This window comes from Lepidochelys olivacea, assembly GCF_965140295.1.
Source record: "Lepidochelys olivacea isolate rLepOli2 genome assembly, chromosome: 15".
Taxonomy (NCBI): domain Eukaryota; kingdom Metazoa; phylum Chordata; order Testudines; family Cheloniidae; genus Lepidochelys; species Lepidochelys olivacea.
In genome coordinates this window covers 27,899,626-27,921,092 of record NC_140425.1, presented here as the reverse complement: position 1 = coordinate 27,921,092, position 21,467 = coordinate 27,899,626, and the positions used below count along the sequence as shown (strand labels likewise).

Here is a 21,467-nt window from a genome sequence, read left to right as displayed (position 1 = left end):
TGCCACTGAAATGCAGCCATTGGTTGGATGCAGTAGCTATTTAAGAACTCACAGCAACACCATCCAGCAGTCCCTCAGAAAGTAAGGAAGACCAGCATGTCTAACTGAAAACGCAAGGGGCATTTAGGGAGACAGTCCTAGTGTCCTTGCCCAGTTCTAATTCAAGTTACAATTAGATGCTAACGTCTGCTGTTACAAAAAGTGCCACGGGACCTTTAATGGCCCCAAGTGACCTCACTCCAAGGCTGTCTTCTCCTCTTCTGGAGCCTGACCTTATTAAACAAGAAACAGACCTAACAAGCTACCTATGCAGAAGTACAAAACAAATGACATAATTCTTACTTCTAACCCTTGTCCGTCCCACCACATCTTTGTCTTGGTCCTTTTCTTTTCTTGTCTGATTTGGATTGTAAGCTTTTGGGGGCATGAACCGTTTCCTTTATTTCTGTAAAGCATCAGATATGCTCAGGGCACTACATCAATAATTAGGGAAGGGCCCCAGACCTTGAATCTGAAATTCATGCTCTCTGTACCCCAGATCCAGATGCTCCAGAACTTGGGTTTGAAATCCAGATCTGAATCCAAACCTTCCCAGATTTCATGGGTGTTAGTATTTAGCACATTACAGAGATTGGGTCTAGCTTCAAATTCTGATCCGAACCCAAACCTTGGGGTTTGTCTTGGCCCCATCTCTGCTAACGTTAATAGGAATGAACTGGATCGCTACTGCCTCGGATGGAAAACTGCCACCTGTCAAATTGCCAACTCCGTGGTGCTCCTTGGATGATTAGTGAATAATTCTATAGAGTGACAAATGCCAGAAGAATTATTGACTTTCAAACAAATTGTTAGATCAGTTAAACATCCAGCTAACAGTAACCCTTGTCTTTAAACAAGCCTATGAGTGATGCATGGCCAATAGGTATGGCATTACGAAGTTGCTGCTAACTATTTCTTATGCTTTTAGATAACTATCTCTGATGGAGCTACGCCATCAGTTGGGATGAAGCTGGCCAGTGGATCATGCCATCATGTGTTCCCAGCAGACCTTCCACCGAGAGACCCATTTGTTACGATGAACCGCCCAGCGAGTGCAGGAAGGCACCTGACTATCTGTGTAGCTTGTTGTCACTGACCATTGAGTACTTGGGCATGGAGTCTGTTGTTGTGGTGACAGAGTATGATTCGACTGGTGCCCCAGGTGAGGAGTGGGGACGGGACGGGACAGGCAGGAGAAAGATGAGCATGTGGAATGCTGTGGTGAAGAGATGATGGTGTCTGATAGCCAGGGTCTTGCAGGGGAGGGTGTTCCTGGCACTCTAGGGGGCCCCCAGAGGTAACAAGGAAGCCAAGAGCCAAGCTGAATCTTTGAGGTCAAAAACTATCTCAACAGGAAAGATTTCAGTCACCTAATAGGTAAATGTAACGTTCATTCACACCTGCATTGCTATCTCTCCCTTATTCTCCAGTTACATCTCCACATTCTTCTCCTCGGTTGCCCCGGAGGCCGACAGTGGAATCAAATAAAGTTTCTATTACAGGTTTTCAGGTAAGGAAAAATATATCCTATGTAATTTAACATTTAGCACAGACTCTGCATTTCTGTGATATGTGGCTTTCCTGAGTATAAACCAGTTACTACTTCTGCAGTCTTGTTGGTTAAGGATGCTTTTAGCCTGTTGCTTTTGACACAATCTCTAATTCATGGAGGGGTCCTCTTTCAATAGAGTATTTTGCTAACTTTAAAGGAAATTCAGAATAGGGTGCAGCCAGAGGTCTTTGGGACTCCTAAATTTATTGTATAATCAGATGTCCCTCTCTTTCCCTCCTGACTGGAGTTGTTCCAGGCTGTACAGTTCCCTGCCTGCACTGTCCCCAGCAAGCCAGACTGCCTTGTGGTTGTGACTTGTCCAAGGGCTATTCTGGGGCAGTCTGATCCCAGCTTTGAGTAGAACTCCTGAGTTCCTGGCTTCCAATCCTGTGCTTGGACCACTAGACCATACCACTCTGAGCCAGGACACGCTGGCTTCTCTTCTGTGAATGTAGCAGCTAGTATGGGGACTGCAACTCATTTATGCATCATGAGTTTCTCTATGCAACTTGAACATTGGGAGAATCCTGTGTACCTGCCCTAACTCCCCCAAACAAAGATTCTTCACAGTCTGTGTGTGTGCGCGGTTATATTAATGAAACTCGTGCCGTATTTATCACAGCCGACAGTACCACAGATTGGGGGATGTGATGAAGGGGGGCGGAGGGGAATGAGAGACTCTTTAGGAATCTGTATAAGGAGTTCTGTGATCTCTGACAACAGCAGCTGATTAAAAAGAGAGGTGGGCGGAATTAATACCTCCTGCCCATTCTTGCTTAATTATATATTTGAAAGGAAAATGCAGTTATGCTATTAACGCTCATCTTCTGGCAATAAATCTGTGCATGTTTTTATACAATGGGTGGGAGGCATGTGGTCAGTTAGCTTAAAAAGAGACATCTTCCTAAGCAATATCTCATTCAAGGCTGGCACGGGGCCCTATCCCTTGTACCTGAAATAGCAAAGTGTAGTTATCAGTTCTGAAAAGCAATAACGCAGAATAATCAAATGCTCACTATACAAGATAACATGTTATGTTGCAAGGTGCTGATCACCCTGATGCTCCTAGTGAGGTCAATAAAGGCCTCCTCCAACCACACTGCAGTTAATGGGAGTTTTGCCATTGATGCTCATGGGAGCAGAGCTTGGGCCTAAATAAATGAGTCAGCGCTTTGCATGGTTGTGCCTCGTGTGCTTTTCCAAAAAAAGGCATTTCATAGGAGGGTTCAGATTGGAGTGTTAACCCTTTGAGGAATTGGTCATTACAAAGGCCATGTCTACACTAGCGAGCTTACAGCTGTAGCCGCATTATGCTGATTGGAGAGAGTTCTCTTATTGACATAATAACACCACCTCCAGTGAGTGGCAGAAGCTCTCCCACCAGCATAGCTACCGCCAACATAATGCCGTCCACACCGGTGTTTCTGTTGGTGCAACTTACGTCGCTCAGGAGGGTGGGGGGGTTTTTCACCCCCCTGAGCGATATAAGTTACATTGACAAAAGTGGTAGTGAAGACATGGTCTCAGTAACTGGTTTGAGTTCTTCATGGATAATTAACTCGTTGTTAATTATGGTAAAAAGACAGCAAAATGAGGGGCTTATTGGTGCTGGAAACAATGTTCAGAGGTGGGTGGATTTGATCTTCAGCCCAGTGCATGGGAAATGTGAATGTAAAAAAACAGTCTGAAACAGTGAGCAGATATACTGCATTGCATGCCCAGAACCTGTCGTCTCTAACACAGAACAGGCAGTGAAAGTCTGCTGGACAGTGTGTTAGACGTAATAAAGGGATCTGGAAGTTAGTCACGAGCTGTTAGTTAAGGAGTAAACTTTCCACAGCTTACAAGGCCTGGTGCACTCTGATAGGTTTATAACCTGTTCATTTCAGCTACTGATCTTTATATGCCTATTTCATGTGAGTGGTTCTTATTGAGAATGATCACTTGAACGTCAGTAATTAGCCATGTGTAGAAATTCCCAATCTTGGCAAATGGCTGTCATTTATTGCTAATGAAATCAAACATTATAGTTACAATCTGAATGGATTTACATTACCTAACAAATACAGTAATCTGCAGAGTAAAAGATGACATTTATTGTCTAAAGAACATTACATCTGTGATTTAAGAGGCTGTTACTCTTTCAGGATTGTATTTTTACCTCTCTAGGTTAATTGACTCTAATGGTGCTTTTGATGTCTTGAGCTTTTTTGGAGCTCTGTTTATGAATAATGCATTTCTTTTTCCTGTGCAAAAAAAAAAAAAAATGCAAATAAATACATGATTGTTTTTGTTATGCCACTGGTTCATGTCAAACTTTTTTTCCCTCCTTTCATAGGACTGTGTGCAGCTTAATCAATATAAATTGAAAGATGAAATCGGAAAGGTGAATACTTTACAGTTTTGGCATACGAGCATTAGGCTGGGAGTTTCAGGGCGGACTATTTAATTTATTTTATCCTAAGCCAGCTCACACCTTCATAAGTATACTCCATTAAATGTCTTCACCCCTGCTACTTTATGCAATTACACCTCTTTTCAGTTGTGCTAAAAGGTTAATTTCTAGTCCAGTGAAACACAGCAGGTATAATTTCCCATGCAAAAGGGTGATCTGGCCCCATGCTTTTAACCTCTCTAACAGAGCTTTTTAATAGGTTGGTCGGCACCTGTGGTGATTCCCTGCTCAGGAATGTCCCCAAGATGGCTGCTGGTGTGTCAGGACTCTCAGGTGACCTCCCTGCATTGGAGCCTGAGGGGCTACAGCACTTGAAACCTGCTGTGTTTTTATTGCTAGTGGGCAGGTGGCGTGGAAATGTTCTGTGCCATGCTGAGTTCAAACTTGGGGGTTACCTTTTGGCTGTGCTGGAGCAGCGGGAGGAGCCCCACAGTCATTGTGAATCTGTGGGGCCTACAAAGGAGTCCAGAGAGTGACCTCATTTTCACCGATAGTGGGAGCCATGGTGGCTAATGTGTTTCTCTGACGGTCCCCAGTCAGTAACCTGTGGCTGCTGGTGTATTTTTCTAGGGCTCCTATGGGGTTGTGAAGCTCGCGTACAATGAAGATGACAACACCTACTATGTGAGTATCATTAGCAGAGATTCTCTGGTGGAGTATAGTCTAGTGCTGGGTGCAGGGGCGGACCTGCCTCTCCTCCAGCTTCTGGATGGAGTCGTGAGCGTTCCAGCCTGCTCTCTAGCTCCCTGATCTGACACCCACCTTTTTAGCTTTTCTGTGCTGCGCACCAGATCTAATAGCATGCACCAACCAAACAGCAAGGCCAGAGGCTGCTGCCTCCCTTGTTTGGCAGGCAGAAATCCTGCAGCTTAGAGACTCTCCCTGCTCTCTTCACCCAGCTGCAGAAGCCAGGGATGTGGAAGAAGATGCATCAGCTTGCCTTGGAGGGGAGAGAATGTGTTGCTTAGCTAGCTGATGAGGTGTGGGAGGAGCGTTTCTCAGCTGGCCCAGGGGCACCAAGCAGGAGCAAGACCTGCCTGAAGGTCATGCTGCCCTTGTAGAGTCAAGATCTTAGGTGGGTGAACCTGGTGGCGAGACCAGAAGGGGGAGAGAAGGTTCTGGGATGTGGGGAGAGAAGAGACTGGGAGACACAAGAGAGGGAAAGATATGCCCCTCAGGTATTTAGGGGTATCATGGGGGAGCTGCCCCTGAAGATGCTGTATGTGAGCAGAACAATGTCTCCCCAGTGCTTCTGAAGATGGATCAAAAACACTTCTTTGTCCTATGAGGTTTGCGCTCTCTTCTCATCCCCTACACCAGGCCCATTTGGCTTTGCACAAAGATCCAGCGTCTGCCCCCAAAAGCGAGGTTTCAACCTAGACATGTGAGTTCTTTGCAATAGCAGTGACAGAATCTATTTACATATTAATTGTATTGCAGGCAATGAAAGTTCTTTCCAAAAAGAAGCTCATGAGACAAGCAGGGTTTCCACGTAAGTGACAAATGGCTGTCTGGTGTGTGGAGAACTAATGAGATCTACGGCTGAGCAGCAGAGATGGTGGGGTGGGGGAAACATACAGCCCCACGGTCTCTGACAGCAGAATTATCATATATGTATGAGGCAGATATCCTGGTTGGAAAGTGCTTTGTGGCAGTGCTGAATTTTGTGTATATTGATGTTGGAGGTTTGGGGCGAGGGCTGGAGAGATGGAGGGAAGGTTGATTTGAGGGTTAGGGCACTGGACTGGGAACCAGAAGATCTCGGCTCTGTTCCTGGCTCAGACAGACCTCCTGTGTGACTTTGGGCAAGTCACTTAGTTGTGCTGTGTCTAGCTAATGATCCAACCAGTAGACCAAATTTGGTGGTGTATCCTGGTCACACATCACCTGAGCCATGTTGCACACACGCTAAGAAGTGTCAGTCTCTGGGCGAAATTCCACTCTGATGGCATAAATGTAAAGACTCAACAGACAAAATAAATAAATACTTGCCTGCAAAAATTGGGGAGTTGGGAATTTTGATCATCTGCATTTTGTGCTATTCTTCAGATAGTATCTCAGACACTATTGAAATTAAATGAAGATATTTGTCTTGGTAAGGTCATCAGTGACCATGCGTATTAAGCAATGATTTGGCTTTTCTCTCTTTCAAATGATCTCTGTTAGTGTATTTTGCGGTGCACTCGGTTTATTCAAATACATGCATCATGGCATGCTCCTGAGAGGTGCCCAACACCTGCAATGCCCAGAGAAGTCAGGGGGAGAGGGGAAAACTTTGCACCCCTGAAGATCAGGCCTTTTATCCTGTGACTGTTGGTGAGGTGCAACCTTGGCTCAGCCACATGTATCAGCTGTCAGTTTCTATTACTTGTCTTGTGCTACCTGCCTCCTGTATCTTTACCATTTTAAACAGGCCGCCCACCTCCTCGAGGTGCCAAAGCCACATCTGAAGGCTGTTTGGAACCAAAAGGGCCTATTGAACAGGTGCACCAAGAGATCGCCATCTTGAAAAAGCTGGACCATCCTAATGTAGTGAAACTGGTGGAGGTGAGAGTGGCTGAAATGTTAACTTGCAATTACAATATTAGGGTGTGCAGGGGCCTGGAGGCGTTCAGTGCAGAATACGGGTGTTCCTTGATGGCAGGACATTTGTCATCCGGAAAGCCATTCCTATATTGATCTGTCCAGTGTGGTTGAAGGGCCATCTTTAAAATAAATAAGTAGTAAATAATAACTAAAATCTTCAGGGCATTCAGGCGTTTAGCTTGACTCAAGCAATGCCTGTTTGTAGATGGGGTGGGATCTGAGTTACTACAGAAAATTCTTTCCTGAGTATCTGGCTGGTGAATCTTGCCCACATGCTCAGGGTTTAGCTGATCACCATATTTGGAGTCGGGAAGGAATTTTCCTCCGGGGCAGATTGGAAGAGGCTCTGGAGGTTTTTCGCCTTCCTCTGTAGCATGGGGCACGGGTCACTAGCTGGAGGATTCTCTGCTCCTTGAAGTCTTTAAACCACGATTTGAGGACTTCAATAGCTCAGACATAGGTGCGGTTTTTCGCAGGAGTGGGTGGGTAAGATTCTGTGGCCTGCGTTGTGCAGGAGGTCGGACTAGATGATCATAATGGTCCCTTCTGACCTTAATATCTATGAATTTACATGGAGGGATGCATGTGCAATTAGTTTTCTGTGGGCTTCAGTAACCTGTTTTGTGGACATTCACGCTGGATTTGCAATCCAGTCATGCTTGGACACTGGGAATAAAAGGATCTCTGTGTTGCAAGGCACTCCGTATGCATCAGTCTGAAAGAGAAATGGTAACCTAGGAGCATCTCTATTTACCAGTCAAGATGAAATCGTGGGTCTGGTTCCTATATCTCAGAATCAGATGCTTGTTTTCCTCCATTTTAAAATGGTGATTTTTGGAAGAATGTTGGTTTTTGTGACTGACTGCAAAAACAATTGGATTTTGGGGGGAAATGTAAAAGCTCAAGTCCATTTTGGGGATGAGGGGAGTGGTGTTTCCAGGGATTCTGTGCGAGAGACCACGTACGCTCTAAGTGATTGTTTTGTTGTTGCTGTAGGAAGGCAGTAAAAAGTGTAATTTCTCCTCGTCTGCATCAAGTGCCTTAAATCCCAGCCCCATTCTATAATCCTGGATCAGCCCCTGTACAAAGGCCCTGAAGCTTCAAGGTGCTGCATACCTCCTGTGTAGTGCTGAGCATCCTGAACTCATTAACTTCAGGGGGAGCTGAGTGTGCTGAGGATCTTTCAGGATGGGGCTCAAAGAGAATCATTTTTTATTCATACCTATATCTATTTCAGCAAAGGAGTCTGTTTGATTTGGTCCCTGCACTCAGCAGTGGAAGGAAATCTGCAGGCTCTGTGTACAGAACCTGCAGATAGCACAATTTGATTGTAATGCTGAGGGAGTGTAAATGGTCCTCTAAAGCCATATGCCCAATTATGTCTCTGGGGTTTTTCATTCTGAGTTGAGGAGTAATCCATCCGCTCCAATTTGCTCTTTCAGCATCTACTGTGGAATCACAGTATGCACTATCCCCTTGGATGTTTTCTAATTCCCCTTCTGGTTCTTTTAATGCTTTATCCTTTAAAGATTAATTATGAAAAGTTTGAGTAATGCCAATGATAGATTCCTCATTCGTCTCCTAGGAAACATATTGGCTTTAATGAAACTGACCATGCAAAAAGTATCAAGATCTATGAATATGCATATTCAAATTTGATGGTTTACAAGTGAGATAAAATGTTTAAACATACCAGAAATATTATTTCCTTTGTGTTACAGCTACATTTTTTCCTCCACTCTTATCTTTTCCCTTGAGGGAAGGAACTAGTGAGATTAGCAAAGCAAAAATGTCTCTTTTAAATTAAGATGTTGGGAACTGGAATTCCTAAAGGGAAATGGCTTTGAGAAAAGTGCCAGTTCTCAAACTGGAGCTGCTGACCTGATATGGGCGCATCGGGGGTGTAGGTTTAAAACATAATTAAACTGGTATCAACCAGACAAAACACATTTTGCTTTATTTCTCCATGAATCCACATATACATTAAGTATTTAACTTGTGCGTGTGTGTGTAAAAACTTAAAATCTATCTATCCGACAAACATACACATACAGAGGGATGAACTGGCTGATGTCCATACCATAGTTCTCTTCTGAGTCATATGCCATGTACTGCTTACAACTGATGGAGTAATTCTCTCTGACGTCAAATGTTAGAGGCCTGCGCTTTTAGAGCAAGAGCGTCTGAGTTCTGTCCCTGATGTTGTCAAGAAGTTCTGAGTGACCAGGGTGTGCACTATTGGGACAACCATGAAACCCTAGGTGGACGTAGATTTATTTTGTGTGTTTGCACGCACGTGTGTGTGTGTGTGTAAATAAAACCTTAGCTATACATTTTGCGCCTAAATTATCTGATACTAAATTATATTTATTCTTACTATTTTCTGATGGGTGATATGGACCTGTGGAAATATAGAATGCTTTTTATCCATGTGCAATCACTTTATTATCCTTCTAACTTGTGTTGACAGGTGCTAGATGACCCCAGCGAGGACCATCTGTACATGGGTAAACAAGTCACTCTTCCCTTCTGCCCCACTGTGCATGCCACATGACAGCAACAGTATTTGGATGCAATCTCTGTTTGTGTGGATCAAACTTTTGGATGACTGTATAAAATATTTCCCATGGTCTGCGCGGAGAGACTGAGGCAGTGAGTTATGCCAGCAAAGTAGCTGATCACTATGGAGATTCCTTTTATGCTGCTTAAAATAATAGAATAGGGCTTACAGCAGTGAGAATTTTCATGGCACGGGTATATCAGAGGAACAGGACCCCTTTAATTACGGAGACATGCGGGATCCAACGTCTGGGCTCAGAAAGAGATAAAACAGCCTATACTGTAGCTTACCCGGTCAGCCTATACTTAGCAGTGCACTAGGTTATAATTAGATATCTGGGAGCACTTTGCAGAGCCAGGTGCCCAGCTGTAACCTGTAATGCTCTTAACTGCTATCCTCCTGTCACCTCACCCGAGTGCTGCTTAAGCTGTAGTTCCTTTTGAAAGAGGGACTGTCTTATCTGCATTCTCTCCCCAAATGTTGAAAACCCTGCCCTTCCCACTGAGGTTAAAGAGGAGCAGAGTCCAATAATAACTTTATTTCCATAGCTATCCTGCCAAGTGAGGTTTGCAAAGTGTTGTCCTTACATTGTCTTACCTCTCCCAACCCCATTTTACAGCTAGAGAAACTGAGGCACAGGGGAGGAGTAAATCATAGAATTTAAGGCCAGAAGGGACCATGAGATCATCTAATCAGACCTCCTGCACGTCAGAGGCCACCAACACCTCCCAGCATGCACACTCTAAACCCAATAACCAAAATATTACAGCCTACAGGAAACTAAATTATCACATGTCACAGGAAAAGAATAGGAGGAACTGAGTTGTATGAGCTCCCTGCAGTGGCAGGGAATTGATTAAGTGAGAGATCCCCAGATGATCCTGGCACATGACCTGCACCCCCATGCTGCAGAGAATGGCAGTGACTTTGGGGGTGTTTTGCCTATCTGACCTGAGGGACAACTGCCTCTCAACCACACATACGGCGATCAGTTAGACCTGCGCGTGTGAACAAGAACCAGCCAGCCAAGCACCCGAGAGAGAGAATGCTTGATGCCCCCTCAGAGCACTCACCCACCCTCTCCCATCTCCAGCTTTAGCCATCTCAGATGCTTCAGAGGGAAGAGACACAAGGGGGGAAATAGGAAATAAATGGGGGGATAAAAATCCCTTTCTGATCCCTGCAGGTGACTGGCTGAAGCCCTGAAACATGAGATATTAGGAACATAAGACACAAACTGGATCCAAGCCCTGCTCCCTACCGTCACAAGCAATCCTGTCATACAATCCCACTCATAAGCTTGTCCAGCTCTCTTAAATCTAGCTAAGTTATTTGATCCCACAACTCCTATTGGGAGGCTGTTCCAGAACCTCAGTCTTCTGATGGTTAGAAACCTTCTAATTTCCAGACTGAATTTGTTCATAGCCAATTTATGCCCCTTTGGTCTTGTGCCAACATCATCCTTTTTCTTAAAGTGACTTACCCAAGAGCATACAAGTCCGGGTCGTGCAAGGAATAGCAATGTAGGGCTTGCCATATTTGCTCAGACCAATGATCCCATTTGTTTGGTACCCTGTCTCTGAAAGTGGCCAGTACCAGACTCTCATACTAATGTATTCCATATCTTTCCAGATTCAGACTCTCTCCCTGCACTAGCTGGACATCTATTGATTTGAATCAAAGGTGCAATAGAAGTAAATTAAAATGTGTTGTAAACTAGATATTCATTCTGGACACCTCTTCCTGCAGCTTCATTCTACCGTAATCCTATCTGGGATTAAACTGAAGTGTTATCTGTTAGTTATAGCAGGGTGTCAACAGTCTGATCTGGATTTAATACAGGGCTCTGCCACTAACTCACTGTGTGACTTTGGGCCAGTCACTTAACTTTTCTGTGCCTCAGTTATCCCAGCTATAAAATGGGGTAGAACTTGCCTACCTAAACAATAAATGTTTGCACACCATGCTGAGACTCTGGGTTGAAAATACTATGGAAATGCAACATTTCCTTGTTGTCAGATGGGCAGGGAGGGGGAGTTTCCTCCTCATACCCTAACTTTAGCTCCTTCCAGAGCTGTTGAAGTTGGCTCCTGGTGGGAGTTGTAGATTTTTTTTTTTTAGGCAGTAGTGGCTGTAAAGAGCAAACTACTCGCAGGGATCTGGGGAGTCATGTCAGCAAAGCCTTTAAGAGCTCACTGATTTGCACACCCTCTACCTTTTGTCCGTGTCTCCCTAGAATTGTTTAGCAGTTTGTTCCCTAAAATAGACCAGTTTAAGGGAACTAATCAGCCTTGAGAATGTTCCCTGATACATGTTGCTTAATATTGCTCAAAACTACACTTAACAATTGAGAATTTCAATACAAATACCCATCTGCAATACCAAAGGGGATGAACTGCCAAAGGCCAAGACAATGACCAGTTAAGACCAATGTTCCAATCATTGCTCTTGCCAATATGCCTTTTTAAAATCATCATCAGAATTCATTAGCATATTGGTCTCCTTGTGAATCTGCCTTATTTCTATTAATTTAATCTACCCCCTGAGGGCCAAGTTTCCCAGTGCTAACAGCTGTTGTGCCTGAAAAACACATGTTAACGAAGGGGCACGTTTGCCATCCTTTCTCATGCTATGCTCAGGGCCTGAATGTGTATCTGTGAACGTGCAAATAAGTGACTATATTCACGTCTCCGTTTTGTACAAGTCATGTGTGTTTTCCACATTCAGCTTAGATGCAAAAATGTTATTTACTTGGTTTAAAAATATAACATCACAGAAGGTGTAAGATGTGCATTAGTTAACAGAGGAACTAAGGGTTTCTCTACGCTGCAGCTGGGAGCAAACAAGTCGACACGCTTGTGGTAGTGTGTTAAAAATAGCTGTTTGGATGTTCCAGCCCCGATGAAGGTTTGGGTGAGCCACCGGTTCCAAGCGTGGGTGGCTAGTCTGAGCCCGATCTGGTGCTGCAATATCCACACTGCTATTTTTAGTGTGCTAGGGTGAATCCTGCTAGGACAAATAAGTCTCCCCAGGCTGGGAGGCTCATCTCAGCTGCGATATAGATAGACCCTTACTGGCTCCTTCCCAGCTTTTCTTGAAGAAATAAGTAGTTTGTTTAAGCTAAATCCATAAACATTTTGTGGGGGGGGAAACTTTTTACCTGGTTCCTGGTGAAACCTTTCTGATGGTGTGTATTTTGCACTGTACCTTACTTAACTGATGATGGAGCACTGTATTCGGGTCAAAGAGCTGAAGTGTCCTTAGACCCTAGTTCTGCATTCTCTGCACACTCAAAACTTGGGTATGTAAGAAATGCAGAATCAGGGTCATAGTGAGAAGAGTCTTAGCCTGATAAACTATAATGATTCTGAAGTACTGAACAAATATGTTAATTCATAGATTATTAACAAGGAAGATAGTAATGCGCTTTTTGAAGTAGCGGCGTGAATTGTCAGTCTAATTTCTGCCTGAACTCCAGATCTGTGTGATAAATACAGTGACAACGTCATGCAAAAATGTACATTTTTAAAAAACAAAATACCACAAGAGATTCTTCCACACTCTGAATTCACTTCACCCAGCCAGTTTCATGTTGTTGTTTATTATTATTTCCATAATTGGTCATAGAAATAAGTGCTTTTCTGCTGGGATCTTGTTTGCAGAGCTTTCAGCCTGTCATTAATCACCTCCTCTTTTGTGTTTCAGTGTTTGAACTGGTAAAACAAGGGTAAGTATTGAACCTTGATATTACGTCTCCAAACTTAGTGACTGTTGAAGCAAATGTATTTCATAAGCAGTGTGTGAGAGTGTAGTTTGGTTGAAATAGTGCATACAGTGGGCCAAATTCCTTACACAGTGGTGATGCGGAAGGTGTTAAAGCTAGGTCTCCCTATGTTGTGGTCTGCAACTTACAATTTAGATCATCCTAGCTATGTTACTTGGGGTGTGAAAAATTCTCACCCCCTGAACACTGTAGTTAAGCCAACCTTTACCCCTCCCTCTCTCCCTCCTCCCCCCCATTGTAGATGTGGTTAGGTTGACAGAATAAGTCTTCCATGGCTCTAAGTACCACTGCTCCTGGTGGTGTATTACCTACATTGACAGAAAAAACCTTTCAGGCGATGTAGGAAGTGTCTACACTGTGGCATTGCAGCTGTGCTGCTGTAGCCCCTGTTAGCTGCTTTTCTTGCCGCAGTCTCTCTTCTGGCTTTTGTGTATGTGAGTTACGCTGACTGAGGCTCTCTGACGTGCTCTGAGTTTATCCATGAGAGTGTAGAATGAGCCCAAATGATTGTGAGATGTGGAATTCTGTGTCCAATCCAGCACTTTATTGCATGTCTTGGGAAAATGGCACGAGGCCATGATCTACAACTGCAGATACCTGTGTCGGCTTGTGCATGTGTGTGCAGTAAGCTACATTCAGACTGTCTCAGTTCTGTTCTAGGATATCAACATCTTGTCTGAGTTTTATTCCTTTCATCCTGCTACATCAGCAGAGGACAGAGGCAGCATGTCCTAGTGGACAGGACTTCAAACTGGGAGTTAAGAAATCTGAGGTTCTGACTCTGCTGATCACTGTGTGACCTTGGGCAAATCATGTAACCTTTTTGAGCCTTAGTTTCCTCATCTTTAATATGGGGATAATAATGCTCACTGAACTTTGTCAAGTGTTTTGAGATTTACAGATGAAAAATTCTAGGAAAAATAAAATAGGGTTTAAATGGCATGAGAAGTTTAGGAGAAAGTATCTTTGAATTTAGTAAAGGCTGTTTGCAGTTCTCATGAAAGCAGCATTAGCAATGTAATTGTAACTAAAACTAGATTGTTAGCTCTTTGGGGTAGGTTCTATGTTTGTACAGCCCCTAGCACAATGGCTATGGCTCCTAGGTGCTATAATAATTCAAATAATAAAACTGTTAGAGCTGAAGATTTCCCTTATTATCATGGGCAAGAAGCTGAAAACACAGTAAGCCAATGTGTTTCTTGATGATACAGTTTTCCGGCATGAGAATTTAAACACCCATTGAGGTTATGTTGATATGTATCTTCTCCCTCAGTACTGAGAATTAGCTTGGGTCCTCTTGGAGAGAGAATGAAATGCTGAGTGCTCCTCACCTCTTTCTCTCCCCCCCCCCCATCTTACAGTGGGGAAGTCCATGTATCCAGCTGAAAAGTAATTGTGTACTGTAGTCTCCTCTGTCCTTGACAGGCGTAGGCAACTTCCATTAGTGCTAGTGGAGGGTAATCCTGTGCAATAGATAATAGATGCTAATGGGTCGTCTTCTGATCCTCTCGACTTGTGAGGCCATTTCCTGTGTTACCCATCAATCTTCTTTGGCACTCAGCCTGCTGAGTGTCTGCAGTGCACCATCATGTGCTAGCGTGAGATGGGATTTAGGAGGATATAGACGATCATTTACGGGAACAGTAAAGGGGTGGCCAGTGCAAGCAGCATCGTTCAGTGAGTAGGGCACTGGATGGGGACTCAGGAGACCTGGATTCTATTCCTGGCTATGTCATTGACATGCTGTGGGACCTTGGTCGAGTCACATTCATCTCTCTGCCCCCTTCCACCATTGATCTGTCTTCTCTGGTTAGATTTCAAGCTCTTCAGGGCAGGGACTGTCTCTTCCTATGCATTAGTGCAGTGCTCAGTTCAGTGGGTCCCTGGTTTTGGATGGGACTCTAGCTGCTATTATAATACCAATGATAAATATATGGGCATCCTCCACCAATGTGAAGAACAAAAGGGGACTCTTGGACAGAGCAAGGCATTCTAGCATCTCTTCAGCTCTGTCTACTTCATTAGATGCTGGATCCTTCAGAGATTCAAGATGGGCAGCAGCAGCATCTCCCACAGCTTTTGGGAAAATGTGCAGACTCTGGCAAAGAGACACATGTCAAGGTGGAGCTAATTAGTTTAGCTTTCCTCTGTGAGTCCCACCCGCCTTCCAAAGAAACAACACCCCTGCAGTGCTGATGGCAAAAGAATGATCTGAACTTTGCAGTTAGCCCTGGGACACTAGAAACCTCGATGGATCCTAAATAGACGGGGGCGTGGCACCAGATCCTGTGCTTCAACATTTCTCTGAGATACCACAGGAGAGGGTGCAAAACTGGGGAAATAAGGCTATAGGGGAGAAGGGAGATTTTCCTTGCAATGGCCACGTTAAGGGACACATTCTGCTCTCAGTCCCGGTAAATCCAAAGCAACTGCATAGACTTTAAGGGATCAACTGCAGATTGGCATGGGTGAAATAGAGGTTGGGATCTGTCCCTAAATCTCTTAGTTTGAAGGAAATAATGAGTAAAAAGAGGAGACCGACATTCCTGGGGTTGAAGAAAATTCCATCTGTCCCTCAGATAGAAAGGATACAGTTCTGAAAGGATGAACTGATGAACCAGTACAGCCATCCATTGTGACCTATGGAAGAGCTATGTAAGGTCCAGATGTGCAAGCCAAACAGCTGCCAAGGTGCTGTTCCAAGTTCTGTACTCTGTTTCTTTCTAACATGACTCAGTTAATCCCTTCCCCTGTCCCACTTTGACTTTTTAGAGTGATACGAACCGGATTCTGGGGTCAAGCGGGGACACAGCTATTAATGGGAGAGCGCCTCAGTACACCACTTTAGTTTTTGTGCTGTGTGACTGTGTAGAGGGAGATTGGCGTGGAGCCCACTAGAGCTGCTTTCCCAGCGTGTGCTGAGGAAGTGGGTTTGAAGACACTTGAAACACGATTGGGTGCCAGGAAGAAACCACATTGGAAATCCTTGGAAACTTCTCTTTCCAGGAGCCCAAACCTCAGTGAGAATCAGACCTAAGAGAGGGCAGCTCAGCACTTTCGTGTCTGTAAGAGGCGTCTTTCACTGAAATGGCTCTTAGTTCTCTCCAATCTTTGAATTGTATAGATCTCCACTTTCAGGCTGCTTCTAAAATACCACTTAGTCCAGGAAGCATTTCTACTGTGATGGCTGCTTCCTATCCTGTGTACATTCTTCCTTCCTGTAATGTTTCCCTTAGGCAATGTCTCTAGATTGCAAGCTCTTTGGGATGGGGAAACTTTATCTATGGAGCCAAAATCCAATAATTTATCCAGTGCTGTATGCACGTACCTTACTGTGTATGTTAATGACCCGGATCCTAATGGACCAGACCCTAATTTCTTCATTCCACCCTCATTCAAGCAACGCTCTCACTGACTTCAGTAAGAGTTTTGCCTGACTCAAAGCTGACTGAATCCTTCAGGATTTGGCCATCTAATAATAAAGGGAGGAACTGCCATTGCCAAGTTAGCATTTGTGCATGAACGTGATGCCACTGAGGGCAGCAGAGTCCTGCTGCTCGGGCTCTTGTGTGGATCACAACCCGGGGGATATTCTGGGGTGACAGAAATGGTACCATCCATCCAGGTGCCCACGCAAGAGGGGAAATCATGGAACCTGTTATATAGAGGGATAGGTAAGATGTAGGCCTCCATCTTTGGCTACAGCCAAAGAACGTGCGGCATAACTCACAAGGCCGCAAAGGTGACTTTAAGCCACTTTTCTACTTCCCTGGTCCTCATCCTGGGCCATTGTGTTCTGAACTGACCCCCCTCCCCAGGGTAGCTTGGGGGCTGCTGTAACTTAAGCAAGCTGTCAAGCTCGGGGGCAGTTACAGTAGCTGGGAATTGCTGGGTTTTAGGGGAGCCCTAAGCCACCCACCAAGAGGAAGGCTAGTGTAGGAGCTATTTTCCAGTTCTGCACCAGCAGAGGATCCCACTCGGCTGAGGTTGTGGCTGGCTCCGGTGGCGTTAGGGCCGCTTTGCAACAGCGTAGTGCAGCAAAGGGGCCCTAATGCAGCCAAAGATCGGGGACATAAAATCTCTCCCTTGGAGTAGCAGGGGCAGCTGAATGTCTGGCACTGCCTTTCCTAGGCAGAGTCAGTGTAAAGGTGCCACTGTATCTACCATATTAAAATTGAGTTCCCCAGCTTGTTTTTTTCTGGTGACATAGGACATGTCTACACTGCAATTAAACACCTGGAGCTGGTCTGTGGGGTGTCCCAGAGCCTGGGCTCCAGCACACGCTCAAACATCTACACCGCAGTTAGACAGCCCTGTAGCACGAGCCCAAATCAGCTGACATGGGCCAGCCACGGGTGTTCATTGCAGTGTAGACAGACCCAGAGATAACTAAAAATCATGTGTCAACATGCTGAGCCACAACAATGCAACATGATTATTTTTATAGTGTAGACAGGGCCTAATATGCCGACGTTCTGGTTTACTACAGTGAGTTAATTCACAGCATTTGCTGAAGCCATGAAGGAGAGTTGTGGGATAGCCAGGGCAATGAGCTAAAGAATCCATTATCTCTTGCTGGGTCAGAGCTTTGCTACCTGTTCTCTTAAACATCAGTCAGAAAAAGAAGCCTCTGACATCTTGTGGGTTCTAAACTGTACCCCTCTTCCTCATGAGCCCTGCTTTGTTGCCTTTCCAGGCCTGTGATGGAAGTCCCTGCCATGAAACCTCTCACTGAAGATCAGGCTCGGTTCTACTTTCAGGATCTGATCAAAGGCATCGAATACTGTAAGCTTGTAAACAGAAACCACTGGCGGTCTTAACAACTTGGGGGCAGATCCACAGCTGGTGTAATTCAGCTGGCTTCAGCAAAGCTACCCTGACTGACCCCAACTCAGGATCTAGCCCTTAGTTTCGACGTCCTTGTTAATTGAGATTTGCAGTCCCTGTGTGTTTGGTCATTTGCTCTTAGCTACCATCCCCTAGTTGTGTTACAGGCATGCACTGTCATTAAATGTCCTGCTATTTCTTTAACACACAGTGCACTATCAAAAGATTATCCACCGGGATATTAAACCTTCCAACCTTCTAGTTGGGGAAGATGGTCACATCAAAATCGCTGACTTTGGAGTGAGCAATGAGTTCAAAGGAACCGATGCCCTCCTGACCAACACTGTGGGCACCCCTGCATTCATGGCCCCGGAAACCCTCTCAGAAACAAGAAAAATCTTTTCTGGCAAGGTATTTTGTAGTGAGGTTTCTTTATAACTGTCTCTTTAATATATACATGCTTTTCGGGCTCCATGTGCAAGAACTAGCTATAATATTGTATTCTCCTTTCTTCCAAGGCTTTGGATGTATGGGCCATGGGAATCACGCTCTTCTGTTTTGTGTTTGGACAGGTAATGAGTTTCTTGTTTTGTGCCTGGTCAGTGAGTCAAGATGTCTTTCTACACAAGGCTCTGGGTGGTGTTTCATAGAGTGAAATTTATATCCCCTCCCCCCCTCCCCCCCCAAGCCTGATCCGTCATGGCTTCTTCTCCCCATAACCTATCCCTGTGCTGCACTGGGGACGGGCCAACATTCCTCCTTCATTGTAAGGCAGAGGCCTGCCTTACAATGAAGCTGCTGCTCCTAAGGCCCAGCCCCTTGCGTAGTCCGTCTGCAGGGCTTCATTGCTGTAGAGTAGAGACCTGCGTGGGGACTTCTTAAAATCCTGCTCCCACTATTATGGCCACAGGATCCCAGTCTTGCTGCAGGGCTCTACCCTAGTCCCGCACAGGGCTCTGCTAGAGAGTGTCTTGTGCAACCCACAGCTCCGTAAGTGGTTTTTTATAAATGTCTAATCATTCACTCGTAGGGTGTCTGGACATTACTGCAGCGGTTTTTCTCACTGGGTGTGGGGATGGTTAGTGATAATGAAGTAATTCCTGCCCTGATTCATTTATATTGTCATGGCATCTGGGCATTTCACATTCAGTTTAAAATCAATAACCGCAAGCTTGGGTGACTCAGTGAAATTGCACATGGCCCATGCCTGCTGTGATGCTAACAGATTCATTAGTTGAAAGCCCAAGTAAATGGGCGAGCTTTTCCCGTACCCTGCACATGACCGAACAGTAGATCCATTTGACCAGCAGAGGGCACCTCTGCTGAGAACATCTTTGTGCCAGTCCTGGGCGAGCAAGAGCTCATCCAACAGAGATTTTAACTGGTGCAATGGGACGTAGAGGGAGAGATGGCTTAATAAATGATGCTGAAGAATGGATGACCCTGTCGGGCTCCCTTCCAAACCCCAGGGTCGATCCAGTAGTGCTTGCACATGAGAAGCTCCTCTGTTTTCAGAATGCTCAAGGAGTACAGGGTGGGCCTGTCCAGATTGTTCAACCAGGAGCTGTTCTAGTCTGTCCTTTGGGCCCATGCTATGTAAAGGTGTCATTTTTGTTGTTTTTAAATGAAGCTGAACAAAATAATGTGGTGAGAAAATTGGCCATATGTTGTATTTTCCTCCTAATTCTTTCTCCCTCTCCTTTGAAACCTGCAAAATTCTTCCCAAGGCAAGTGATGTGTTCTGCTGACTCCACCAAATTGCCTTATTGCTTAACAAATCCTGTTTGTTTTTGTTTATTTGTGACTAGTGCCCTTTTATGGATGAGAGGATTCTAAGTTTACACAGTAAAATCAAGACTCAACCCCTGGAATTCCCAGATCAGTGAGTACATAGAAGGCTTTTTATTATTTATGCAAATTGGAAAGTGAACACCATTTCCCCAGGCTCCCAGAAAGCACAGAGTGGGTGGAACTGGATCTTATCCAATGAGATTTTACAAAACTATAACCCAGACCACCAATACGTCCCTTTCTCTGCTGCACTCATCCCTGGAAAACTCCCTTCAAACTTGGCATGGGGTCAAAATTTGTTGATCTACAGCTGTTGAAAAAATGTTTGTGATTTTTAAGTTCCGGAGTCTCCAAAGGGAATTAACCTCTTCCATTGCCACACGGTGGATTTCTGTCCAATCTGTCAATCTTCTTTTTTTTTATACCCTGCACATCCCTGACCATTCTGAGCGCGGTGATTTATTTGACTCCTCGTCATCTCAGTGTGTATTTGCTTCTCCTATGGAAACTCTCTTGGGGACACTTACATGGGGGTGGGTCCCTCCTTCCGGAGGCAGTGACTAAATGAAGAAGTAACTGATCTGAGTAATCCCCTGGATTCCTAAATGTTCTACTACTCCTTATTCCTTGGTTCTCCTTCATTTAATCCCATTCCCAAACACCAGTCACCTCCGCTCAGAGCTTTACCAAAGTGAGTGCTGGGCAACGTGGGCCTCGGGATTCAGCTCTGCGATGGAGCAGAAATGAGTGTGCACGCAGCATGGTCGTTCTCTAGCACTAGTCTGAGCACTCTGCAGAAGCACAGGTATTTAAGCCCTGGGTGCTATGTCCAGACCTGTCCCTCCCCCCAAACACCGCTTTGGAAATGAGCTGATATGATGAAACCTGGCAATGAGAAGTGGCTGTGAACGCTCTCAAATTAACCCATGGCTCACTTTAATTTCCCAAGGCCAGACATTACCGAGGATTTCAAGGATCTGATCATGCAGATGCTGGATAAAAACCCTGAATCCAGGATTTCAGTTCCAGAAATCAAGGTATTTGCCAGCTGGAAATGAAGCTTTGTTGGTGAGTTGCGACCTCGCTACTGTCCGGGCTGTTTTTATTTTGTTGCATTTTCTTTGCTCAGTCTTGTCTGGAGTCAGTTTATCATTCATTGCTCCCTCCCCTATCTGCCAATGCCTCCTTTTCAGGCCCTCCTGAGCCTTCTCCATCCCGGAACCTCTTGTGCCTACAAGACTAGGCCACATAAAGAAATTGTCTGCGTCCAATTTTCTGGGCTACTAGGATAATATTGCAAAACAGCCTTCCCAGGAGACTTCTGTCCCTTTCTCCCTGCTGGAGCCCAGAAGGGTTGAGCAGCTGTGAAAATGGCAAATAAGGTTGGGGAAAGGCAGGAACCAGGGAGAGTTAATAAGCTATTTCTGAACCTTCAGAAAGGGTTCAAGAACTGGACAATGGTTGATGGTGTTTGGAGAGCAGGCAAAAGTTTTCTTCTTTTCTTTTGAACCTATTCTCCCATTTCTGCTGCGGTCTGTTGAAAATCTGGGACTAGGAGTTCCATGGATTCTACTCCAAGCTCTGCCACTGTCTCTGTGCATGACCTTGGGCACGTCATTTCACCTCTTTGTGCCTCCATTTTCCCATCTGTAAAATAAGAGTAATGATGGCTCCCTATCTTTGTAAAGCATGTGCAGATCCATGGATGCAAAGTGCATTGTAAGTGCCACCCATTATTTATACTTTCCCTTCCTACGTGACTACAGGCCTGGTCCACAGAGTTTGGACCTAGAGTTGCACTTCCCCAAAGTTTGAGGGTGTGTGCATCTGGAGTTCTGGTTTGAGCTCATCTCTAGTCCTAATGATTTGGGAT

The 21,467-nt window shown here is 44.9% G+C and overlaps 1 protein-coding gene across 6 annotated transcripts in view; it reads left to right on the top strand.

Annotated features, from left to right (window-relative positions):
- The window catches only part of CAMKK2 (calcium/calmodulin dependent protein kinase kinase 2), a 46,491-nt gene that overhangs the window by 14,705 nt on the left and 10,319 nt on the right, over nt 1–21,467 (top strand). For 2 of the 6 annotated variants that reach the window (XM_084649623.1, XM_084649622.1), the window contains exons 2-14: nt 968–1,201; nt 1,470–1,549; nt 3,930–3,977; nt 4,617–4,670; nt 5,487–5,538; nt 6,460–6,593; nt 9,103–9,139; nt 12,898–12,919; nt 17,673–17,761; nt 18,015–18,214; nt 18,322–18,375; nt 19,612–19,685; nt 20,544–20,631. In XM_084649623.1, coding sequence (XP_084505749.1) covers nt 1,024–1,201; nt 1,470–1,549; nt 3,930–3,977; nt 4,617–4,670; nt 5,487–5,538; nt 6,460–6,593; nt 9,103–9,139; nt 12,898–12,919; nt 17,673–17,761; nt 18,015–18,214; nt 18,322–18,375; nt 19,612–19,685; nt 20,544–20,631 — 1,110 coding nt within the window. In that variant the 5' untranslated portion in view covers nt 968–1,023. Of the gene's footprint in view, nt 1–967; nt 1,202–1,469; nt 1,550–3,929; nt 3,978–4,001; nt 4,320–4,616; nt 4,671–5,486; nt 5,539–6,459; nt 6,594–9,102; nt 9,140–12,897; nt 12,920–17,672; nt 17,762–18,014; nt 18,215–18,321; nt 18,376–19,611; nt 19,686–20,543; nt 20,632–21,467 lie in introns of those variants that run through there. The other 4 variants (XM_084649626.1, XM_084649624.1, XM_084649625.1 and 1 more) reach the window with 4 other exon arrangements.